This window comes from Lontra canadensis, unplaced genomic scaffold (genome assembly GCF_010015895.1).
Source record: "Lontra canadensis isolate GAN:19392208 unplaced genomic scaffold, GSC_riverotter_1.0 scaffold53, whole genome shotgun sequence".
Lineage (NCBI taxonomy): Eukaryota > Metazoa > Chordata > Mammalia > Carnivora > Mustelidae > Lontra > Lontra canadensis.
In genome coordinates, this window is record NW_022631047.1 from 1,014,446 (window position 1) to 1,023,816 (window position 9,371).

At 54.7% G+C, this 9,371-nt stretch overlaps 2 protein-coding genes across 5 annotated transcripts; both read left to right on the forward strand.

Annotated features, from left to right (window-relative positions):
* Positions 1 to 229: 229 nt before the first annotated feature.
* Positions 230 to 4,860, forward strand: MYL6B (myosin light chain 6B). Of its 2 annotated transcripts, none has more exons than XM_032874448.1 (8): positions 230 to 370; positions 2,039 to 2,261; positions 2,998 to 3,025; positions 3,262 to 3,405; positions 3,635 to 3,808; positions 4,333 to 4,410; positions 4,561 to 4,630; positions 4,740 to 4,860. In XM_032874448.1, the coding sequence occupies exons 2-7, from the start codon at positions 2,085 to 2,087 to the stop codon at positions 4,587 to 4,589; spliced, it is 630 nt and encodes a 209-aa protein (XP_032730339.1). In that variant the 5' UTR covers positions 230 to 370; positions 2,039 to 2,084; the 3' UTR covers positions 4,590 to 4,630; positions 4,740 to 4,860. The 2 variants fall into 2 exon arrangements, with proteins under 2 accessions (XP_032730339.1, XP_032730338.1); XM_032874447.1 differs by having other exon boundaries at positions 4,561 to 4,599.
* A 276-nt stretch (positions 4,861 to 5,136) lies between these two features.
* MYL6 (myosin light chain 6) lies at positions 5,137 to 8,310 on the forward strand. 3 transcript variants are annotated; one of them, XM_032874450.1, is made up of 7 exons: positions 5,137 to 5,219; positions 5,461 to 5,488; positions 6,360 to 6,503; positions 6,728 to 6,901; positions 6,993 to 7,070; positions 7,370 to 7,414; positions 8,121 to 8,310. In XM_032874450.1, the coding sequence occupies exons 1-6, from the start codon at positions 5,217 to 5,219 to the stop codon at positions 7,396 to 7,398; spliced, it is 456 nt and encodes a 151-aa protein (XP_032730341.1). In that variant the 5' UTR covers positions 5,137 to 5,216; the 3' UTR covers positions 7,399 to 7,414; positions 8,121 to 8,310. The 3 variants fall into 3 exon arrangements, with proteins under 3 accessions (XP_032730341.1, XP_032730340.1, XP_032730342.1); XM_032874449.1 differs by lacking the exon at positions 7,370 to 7,414; XM_032874451.1 differs by lacking the exons at positions 5,137 to 5,219; positions 5,461 to 5,488; positions 7,370 to 7,414 and adding an exon at positions 5,682 to 5,701.
* The last annotated feature ends 1,061 nt before the right edge of the window (positions 8,311 to 9,371 follow it).

The following is a 9,371-nucleotide window of genomic DNA, read 5'->3' on the forward strand; positions in this document are numbered from 1 at the left end:
TCTCCCACAAGCCGATTCGGAGAAAATATCCCAGTCAGCACTAAACGGGGAACTCACGGCTGGGCAAGGGAGATATCCTGGGGGCTCCCCGCACGCTTTTAGGGTCAGGGGAGGGGACTATAAATTGAGCATTGCCTTTTAGTTCCGGGACAAGAAGTGCGCCAAAACTTCCTGAGTCACCAACCGCCGCCACCTGCCGGAAGCCACCGCCTGGGCGTCCTCCTCCTGCTAAACAGCTGCGTCTCCCGTGAGCCCGCGGGAGCTCGAGGACTACGACTCCCGGCATGCTCCGAGGCCTCTGGAGTTAACCCTTAGGGGCCCGCAGCCTCCTCCCAGCGCCCCGCCTCCGCCCTCACCTGGACCCCGCAGGGTGAGTTTTTGGGAGCTGGGGAGGGACTCTTTCCTTTATTTAAGCTTGATTTAAGGTGTGTGTGCGTGCGTGCGTGCGTGTGCGTGTGATGTATTCTGGGAGGGTGGAATGATTCTGATTTTTCTAAAATGGGACAGTGTTCAGTAATAAGATTCAGACGCATTTTTGCAAGTGGAAGACAGATCATCCACTCTGAACCCCAGGGTCTAAGGGGAATCACTACTATCTTCCTCAGAATGCTGCCTAAATCCTTTCCTTCCTTTTCCCTAGAACAAAAGTAGCCAGCAACCTCCCCCCTCTCCCAACCACCTCAGACTTAGACCCAACCCTGGTGCCCCCCTGCAAGGTTTGGGACTTGGGGCCAGTGTCAGAGTTTTTATTATTCTCTGGTTGAGGGGTAAGTACCCGTGGAGCCCACTGGACCTCCCACATCCTTTTGGTTTAGAGATTTTAGGATTTAGGCCCTTTGCCTCTCAGGGCCTCCTGCCCCTCCCCTCAGGTGCCACCACAGAGTGAGTCCCTGCAAATTCAGCTGCATATTCAGCAGGCACCCTACCTTTGTCTGACCTGAATGACCATGGGCTTGTGGAAAAGGGTTCCTTCCTTGGGAGTATGGATGGTGGGCAGTAAACCTGATCCTTGCCCCCACCCTTAATACAATACTGGAAACAGGAGACAATGGGGGTGTCACACTCCTCTTTCTGTTACTATTCTTTATCTATATTGTGCACAATTTCAGTTCTGGGCTGGGAGGGAAGGCAGCAGGGACTGTAAATTTGGGGGATTATTAGTCTATGGGGTCAACTACCCCTGTTCCTCAACCATGGTCAGAGGGGAGTAGAGGAGCTGCTTGTTCTTTTCACCTTTCACTGCTCCCAGACCCCATTTTTTTTTTTTTTTAAGATTTCATTTTTAAGTAGTCTGCACACGCAATGTGGGGCCTGAACCTACAACTCTGAGAGATAGGAGTCACATGTTCTACTGACTGAGCTAAGCAGGTGCCCCTCCCAGACTCCACTTTAACAATCCCTTAGGGGCGCCTGGGTGGCTCAGTGGGTTAAAGCCTCTGCCTTCGGCTCAGGTCGTGATCCCAGGGTCCTGGAATCGAGCCCTGCATCAGGCTCTCTGCTTGGCAGGGAGCCTGCTTTCCTCTCTCTCTCTGCCTGCCTCTCTGCCTACCTGTGATCTCTGTCTGTCAGATAAATAAATAAAATAAAATGAAATTTTTTTAAAATAATAAAATAAAAAACAATCCTAGTTCACAAGGCCCCGCTCCCTGCCTTAGCCTTCAAGAATCTAAAGCTGCTAGAAAAAAGGGCTACTCTGTGTCAGGGGGTTGAGGCCTGGAATGCCTGCATCCTCCTCTTTGCTTCACCCCTATGTCAGTGTCTGTCACTGGCAAACATCCTATCCTTACCCTGGAGGTTAACTCCCTCATTCTGGGCCATCTCTGGCTTCCTTCCCCTGCCCCCAAAGGGGCCATTGTTCTGGCCAGCATTTGGGGCCAAGTGAACAGAAGCGAGAAGACCTTGGGACAGGAGTCCTGAACCATAGGAGTCCAGGGCAGGCCAGCATATCTCTCCTCTATCTCACCCTCCCCACCGCCAACTGGCTCCCTGCCCCTGCCCCCGCCCCTTGACATCCCAGACTCCCTGGCTATTTAAACAGAGATGGGTGCCCCCATCGGCACACTGTCCTTTGGCCACCGGACATCATGCCTCCCAAGAAGGATGTTCCTATGAAGAAACCGGCAGGACCCTCTATTGCCAAACCTGCTGCCAAACCCGCAGTTGGGGCCCCTCCAGCCAAGACCAAGGCTGAGCCAGCTCCAGCTGCCCCTCCAGCCCCTCAGAAAACCCAGGAGCCCCCCATCGATCTCTCCAAAGTGGTGGTGAGTTCCGGGAAAGTGAAGAAAGAATTTGGAAGGGATGACACAGGGTGGGAAACAGCCTAGGAGATGAGGGGGTATCTAGAAAACAGGGAATCACTGAGAACCAGCAGATATTAGAGATTCCTCTTAGTCCCCCCCACTGCCCGCTGCCATTTCAAAGCATCCAGGCTTATGACTCTGCTGTTCTTTTTTGTTCTCTCCCTCTAACCTATAACATGTGTGTGGGTATGTACACACATTCTCACTGACCCCCCTGCCAGAGGCAGGGACCCGTGAGATGGGGAACATCTGGGTTCTGAGGACGGTTTCAAGGTGAAGAGAGGGAGCTTGTGCCTGTGCCTGGCTGACTGTTCAATTCTAAAAGCCACAGCTCCGAACCCCAGGAGGGAAGGCTGAAGAGGACAGACTTGTTAGACAATCACAGCTGGGGGCCAGGGGTAAATTTAGCCTTTGTTCAGCCCCCAGTTATGTGAGGGATGCAGAGCTCAGGGCACTGGAGGGAGGGAAACAGGTGGCATGGGATTAACCCTGTTCCCAGGAAACCCTCCCCCCCATAATTCCTCCTCTTGGGATTCTCCCAAGGTCCGGAGCTGGGAATGGGACTGAGGTGGCTGGGCTCCCAGCCTGGTCTCGTTAGGCCCCTCCCCAAAAGTGGCTGCCAGTTGGTTGGGAGGAGTGCTGGAGAGAGATTGAATGAGCCCTGTCATCCCTCCTCACCTGCTCTTTTCTTCCACAGATCGAGTTTAACAAGGACCAGCTGGAGGGTGAGGAGAAGCTGGTCCCTTATGCTCCACTGTCTAGTCCCAAGCCCCTGGTCAGATCCTCTTTCTCTTCCCCTGACTCCGGTCCCAACCTTGAAAACTTCCACACTAGTGGTCTTTGGGTTCCCTATTCTGCCCAGCTCCAGCACATAGTTTCTGAATCTCCTTTCTGTCAGGGGTGGGGGAGGGGTGGCGATGGGAACCCCTGGTCCCAATACTGACCTTTGCTTATACTTCAGAGTTCAAGGAGGCTTTTGAGCTGTTTGACCGAGTAGGGGATGGCAAGATCCTGTACAGTCAGTGTGGGGATGTGATGAGGGCCCTGGGCCAGAACCCCACCAACGCCGAGGTGCTCAAGGTCCTGGGGAACCCCAAGAGTGATGGTGAGGGGGATGCCTGGAACAATGCGGGTTTTCAGTGTGGTGGTGGAACCGAGGAATGTTGGCAAGGTGACAGAGGATGCTGGGGTGGGTTTCAGGACTTCAAAAACTATCAAACGCGGCTAGAAAAACAAACTGAATGTTGAACAGGATGAAGGCCTATGTGGTAGGGGTGGGAGCTGGGTCCAAGGTGACACTGCACTGACCTCTCCCTCCTCTTTCCAACCACTAGAGCTGAAGTCCCGGCGTGTGGACTTCGAGACTTTCCTGCCTATGCTCCAGGCCGTAGCCAAAAACCGGGACCAAGGCACATATGAGGACTACCTGGAAGGGCTTCGGGTGTTTGACAAAGAGGGGAATGGCAAAGTCATGGGAGCAGAGCTCAGACATGTCCTTACCACCCTGGGTGAGGCAGGGACCAGAACTCCTGTGGGTTGGAGAGGAGGGGGTGGACCAAGAAGGTTAGCCAAGTAGGCAGAGCCTAGAAGGATTATCGGCCTATAGGTCATGGGCAGGAGACTGAGAAGGTCAGAGCCATGGGGCAGAATCCGAAGGGCTTCTTCCTGCAGGAGGTAAAGTGAGGGTAGATGCAGATGCCTCCCAAAGGACAGAGGAAAGAGGATGAGGTGGAAAACCTGATTTTCTGTTGTGGAAGAGATGCTTGTGCTCTGTGATCTGGTAGCCCCTTAACCCTCTTGGAATTCACTTTCCCTCTGTGAAAGCTTTCACCAGGTGCTAGTGCAGGTGAAATGGAAAACAAGATCCAGAGACAGCTTCTAGCTGTTACCATTACAAGGAGGGGATTCCTTTGGGGTTCTGTGGCCATGAGCAAGTTTCCAAGGGTGGGAGAAGAGAAGGTACCACCTAGAAGAGAGGCCTGGTTGGTGAGGGAGGGAGGGCAGGGACTAAAATGCTATGTCTGGGGCTCAGGAGAGAAGATGACTGAAGAGGAGGTGGAGACTGTTCTGGCAGGGCATGAGGACAGCAATGGCTGCATCAACTATGAAGGTGAGGGACCAGCGGAGCAGAAGGGGCAGGGAAGGAGGGGAGGCAGAAGGCTCGCGGTCTGTGGGTGGGGACACCCGAGACCTAGATTGTTAAAATCAGATGGATTATCCACGGGCCTGCTTCTGAACCCCTCTTGCCTCCTCTCTGCAGCCTTCCTGAAGCACATCCTAAGCGTCTGAGCTCCTACAGGTAGGGCTCCTCCCGCCCCACTCCCGGAGAGGCAAGTTTCCTTTCCTTTCCTCAGCCAGGGCAGGAAAGCAGGGAAGTGCGTTTTCATGTCCTGCTGCGCGCGAGTGACCGGCCTTGGCAACTTTCATGTTTTTCCACAGATGCGGTGGGGGTCGGACACTGCCCCACCCCCATCCCCAGCCTCTCCGGCAGGCGGAAGCACGTTCCTGCCACTAGGAGGCCACCTATTGTTTCCAAATAAAGAGACTATTCCTCACTAGGCGTCCGACTGTTGCTTTCTTCCGAGGTGGGGGAGGGAGGAAGGGGGCAGTGACCGATATCCAATCCGATATCCTCTGATCTTCCTGCTGCACGGAGTAGCGAGCTCTCTGCGCCCCGCTCGATCCGCTTCTGCGATTTCCTCCTAGCCAGGTAGGGGGGCTAAGCCGAAGGAAGCAGCGGCGGGCCCTGCCCACCTCATTACTAATATAGCGATGTTATCTGCATAAAGCCAGGCCAGGACTCCTATTGGCTGGATCAGCTGAGAGTGACGTCATTGGGACGTACTAAGACTAGGGTTGGGTGGGGAACCGGAGCCATTACTGCAGGGAAAGGTCCCGCGGAGCGGAGCGGTCAAGATGGTGGGGCCCGGGGCCTGGAACGATGAACGGGATCTGGGGCGAGACGCGGGAAGTTGGGGGTGGGGGTTTGCAAAGGGAAGCTGAGGGCCTGGAAGGTCGGGGGTGGGGTTGGAAAGTTTGGGGGTCTTGTCCTGTCGGGAAGCGAGTTCCCAGCTCGGAACAGGAGTTTGTGGTTCAGTTTGTGGGACTGGGATAGAAGCTTGGGGTTCAGATGCTGACTGCTCCCCTCTTCCCTGAGCAGTGTGATTTCACCGAGGACCAGACTGCAGGTAAGTAATCTCTGACCCCTACTGAGGTCATGTTTAGGGAGAGGGACCCCCGCCTCTAGCACCTACCTCCTAACCCCAACCTGTCATCTCTTCAGCGCCCCCAGGGAAGTACTTACCGGATTCCCTTCTCCCGCTTTCTGGATCCTCCATTTTCTTTTCTCACTCTTTCTTCCTCCCTCCCCTTCCACTCTAGATCCGAGCCCCAAGCCCCGGGTGAGTTTTAGGTGGTGTGGGTATGTGAAACAACTTGGTCACCTAATGCCTGTTGTGTGTGGGGTGTGGGGAGGGTGTATTAAGTTGCCTGTGCTCCTCTGTCCCTTAATCAGCTTCTGCCTCTTTTTTCCTCCTGTGATAACACCCCGCCCCCTCCCCCAGCTTGGAACTGTGAAGATTGTAAAAAGCAGTGACCTGGAATCTTGTGAAAATGGGAACAGGGGGATTTGCTGAGGATATTTCATAGCTGTACCCTCTGAAGGTCTCTTTCTGTACAGGAGGGGTGGGAAGTATCAGGCTGGGATGACCCCAGTCCCAGGCTGCTGCTCCTACTTCCTTATAAGGACAGGCCCCAGACAGGGCGGTGGCAAATTCCTGCCCTTAGTAAGAGTAGTGAGGCAGTTGGGCAGGCTTGCTGTAGGCAGAGGGATCTGTGAATGACAGTTCTGCTCAGGGGGGAGGAAAGCTGTGTCATTATGTGGGACACCAGTGTTGGGAGGCAGGGACACTAGGCCCCTCTTAGTGGACTTAGGTGTACAGTAGTACAAATACCTGGTTTCCTCAGCATGATCGAAGTTGAGGGGGCAGAAGGGGTTGTGAGGGGGGGTTTGGGTTAACCCCCCATATGCTCAGTGCTGATGTATATCTGAATCTTCAGAGTTCAAGGAGGCCTTTCAGCTGTTTGACCGAACAGGGGATGGCAAGATCCTGTACAGCCAGTGTGGGGACGTGATGAGGGCCCTGGGCCAGAACCCCACCAACGCCGAGGTGCTCAAGGTCCTGGGGAACCCCAAGAGTGATGGTGAGGGTCCTTGTGGACAATTTCTCAGTGTGGTGATGGGCCTACAGCTCTTCAGCTGAGAACTTCCCTTTATCTGCATAGGCCCAGAACTCAGGCGGGTTTATCTCAGCAAACCCAACAGATTTCTCCTGCTTTGAGTGGCAGCCACCTCCTCACTCGTGGTCCCTGTCATGTCCTCAGTCCCAAGAACCTGTGTGACTTTCCTTCCGCCTCCTTTATGGCAGAGATGAATGTGAAGGTGCTGGACTTTGAACACTTCCTGCCCATGCTACAGACTGTGGCCAAGAACAAGGACCAGGGCACCTATGAGGACTATGTTGAAGGCCTTCGGGTGTTTGACAAGGAGGGGAATGGCACCGTCATGGGTGCTGAAATCCGGCATGTTCTTGTCACCCTGGGTAAGGCTCTACCCTGGCTCCTAGAGTGGCAGTACCACCTGATTCATGCCTGCCACCCAGTTCCCAAAATGCATTTTTTCTCTCTCTACAGGCGAGAAGATGACCGAGGAAGAAGTAGAGATGCTGGTGGCAGGGCATGAGGACAGCAACGGTTGTATCAACTATGAAGGTGAGGGATGAATTGGGGCTGTCATGGACGAAGTTGTCTAGGCAGGTCACCCCCAGCGTTTGGGGCTCTCCCTATCCCTGGGCTACAAAAAGAACCTGGAGGCAAGGGGCAGGGCCCAGCCCAGCCCAGGAGTGGGAGGCCATGGGAACATGACAGGAAAGGAAGGGGTAATGTGTAAAGGGGGTTGGGAGGCGGGAAGGAATGGGAAGTCAAAGGGAATGTCTGTTCCTCCATCACCTGACCCCTTCACCCCACGTCTGTGTCTTGTCTTCACCATGAATGTCTCTTCCTTCCTGCAGCGTTTGTGAGGCATATCCTGTCGGGGTGACGGGCCCATGGGGCGGGTACGGCTCCTCCCAGCCTCCCCTTCTCTAGTTGCCCCCTCCCCAGTGTTTTTCTGCCCAACCTCTGCTCTCTAGCCCCTGCCCTTCCCCTACTACCATCTGACTTCCTCCTAGCATGTTTCTGCATGGAGCTGACTGGGAAGGGGAGGAGTTCCTCAAAGAGGAAGACAGCCTGGGGGTGTGGTACCTCCTTTTCTCCTAGAATGGGCTCTGAGGTTTTGCTTATAGGGCCCAGGGTGCTGGTGTCTGGGAACTCACACCAGCCTGTTCTGGTCTTGCCTAGAGGTGATCCTCTGGCCCTGGGGCACAGGTGGTTCGCATAGGGGGGTTGGTTGCCTGCCCTGTCGTGCTGCTGGAGCTGACTAGTCTTTTCTTCTTCCTTCTGCTGGGCAGCTTGGAGGTACCCTAACCCAAACCTCTGTCCTCTCCTGCCAATGGCTTACAGTAGCTGTAGGTGTAGTTAAGAACTTTTCTGCCTCCTGCTGTGTTCTCGCTGCTCAGGGTGGGGTGGAGGGGCTAATAGCGGGTGCGGGGGGAGCTGGGGGCCGAGAGAACTGGGCAGATCAAGGTGGCTCCTCCGCAAAGCCAGGGTTGGTTTCTGCGGGCGCACTCCCAGGCTACCTTCGTGGTCCTGTGGTCTCCTGGCCCCTGGTGGACCCCTCCCCGCGGCCCTCCTCCCTGGCTCATCCCTCTCTCCAATCCACAGAGCTTGTCCGTATGGTGCTGAATGGCTGAGGATGTTCCTGGTGTGCCCAAGCCCCGTGCCTTCCCCCGTGTGAGACTGCATGTAGCCCCGAACGTGTCCTAGGTCCTCTTGTCACAGCACCTCTGCCAGCTTGTCTCTTGGAGAATATTTGCTGTCAGCAGTCACCAAATAAACTTGCTCTGTGCCCTAAGTACGGTTCTACTTTCCTTCCTGAGCAGGGTGAAGGGCAGGAGAGACCATCTAGGGTCCTAGGCCAGGGGTTGGGAAAGCTTGGGGAAGAAGGGCTTGTAGGATCCATCTTGGTGTCATTTAAGGACTGCTGGCTCCATTCATTGATGTCACAAAGGCTACCCCCTGGGGGATTAAGGAAGCCAGATATACCCTTAGGACCAAGGCTGACCATGCTCGTGCAGTCTCGCACCAGGAGGTCCTCCTAGCCTCCCAACTGGTTCAGCCCAGCCCTCACCCTCCCAAGCACTGGTGGCTTCTTGTGGGGAAAGCCCAGGGAGTGTCTGATGGAGCGAAAGCCAAGCCTGTGTTAGCACTGCCTGCGCCTGTCACTTCATAACACAAGCTTGTGAAATGCCTGCCTTCTTCCCGCCTTAATAAGGAAAAGAATGAAGCCCTTACTTCTGCGAGGACAAATACACAAAATCTCCAGGTTGTGGGGACGTTCTTCTAAGTCTCAGCTATTTTTAGGGCAGGTGAGCACCTCTGCCCTGCTCCACACCCCAGGGCACAGTCCCCACGCTTGTGCTGCCCGCAGCCCATTGCAGAGAGAGGCCTAGTGGCTGTGTCCCAGTGGCTGGCCCAGTGCCTCTCCAGCCCAGGCGAATGCCCCTGGGAAGGACTCCGGGAAGGTTGCCCCAGCCCAAATCCCCCTGCCTGATAGCCACAGGTCAGAGAACACAGAAGCATTCACAAGATGGAACTGAAAGCAAATTAATTTATAAAAAAAAAAAAAAAAATGAAAAAAAAATGAAAAAAGAAAAGAAAAGAAAAAAAAAGAAAATTTACAGAAAACCTTGAACAGAAGAAAGGTGCCAAGACGCAGAGGAAGAGAAACACGGGGACATGAGGAACAAAGGCCTGGTGGGAGGGACCAGGGAGAGCTGGTGGGAGGCCTGGCGTCCCCGCTGCCTTCATGTCAAGGATGAAGAAGAGAAAAGTGGTAGGGAAGGCAGTGGAATCCAGGGAGCAGAGCCAAGCTGCAAGCTGGGGGTAGGCACTACCCTGGGTCGGGCACCCCTC

Excerpts from the sequence above, each read along its gene's own strand:
- MYL6B (XM_032874448.1), top strand. The coding sequence starts at position 2,085 with ATGCCTCCCAAGAAGGATGTTCCTATGAAGAAACCGGCAGGACCCTCT. Across the intron at positions 2,262-2,997 it reads TCGATCTCTCCAAAGTGGTG|ATCGAGTTTAACAAGGACCA; the intron begins GTGAGTTCCGGG and ends TTTCTTCCACAG. Across the intron at positions 3,809-4,332 it reads ACATGTCCTTACCACCCTGG|GAGAGAAGATGACTGAAGAG; the intron begins GTGAGGCAGGGA and ends TCTGGGGCTCAG.
- MYL6 (XM_032874450.1), top strand. Across the intron at positions 6,504-6,727 it reads GGGGAACCCCAAGAGTGATG|AGATGAATGTGAAGGTGCTG; the intron begins GTGAGGGTCCTT and ends CCTTTATGGCAG. Across the intron at positions 7,071-7,369 it reads CGGTTGTATCAACTATGAAG|CGTTTGTGAGGCATATCCTG; the intron begins GTGAGGGATGAA and ends TCCTTCCTGCAG.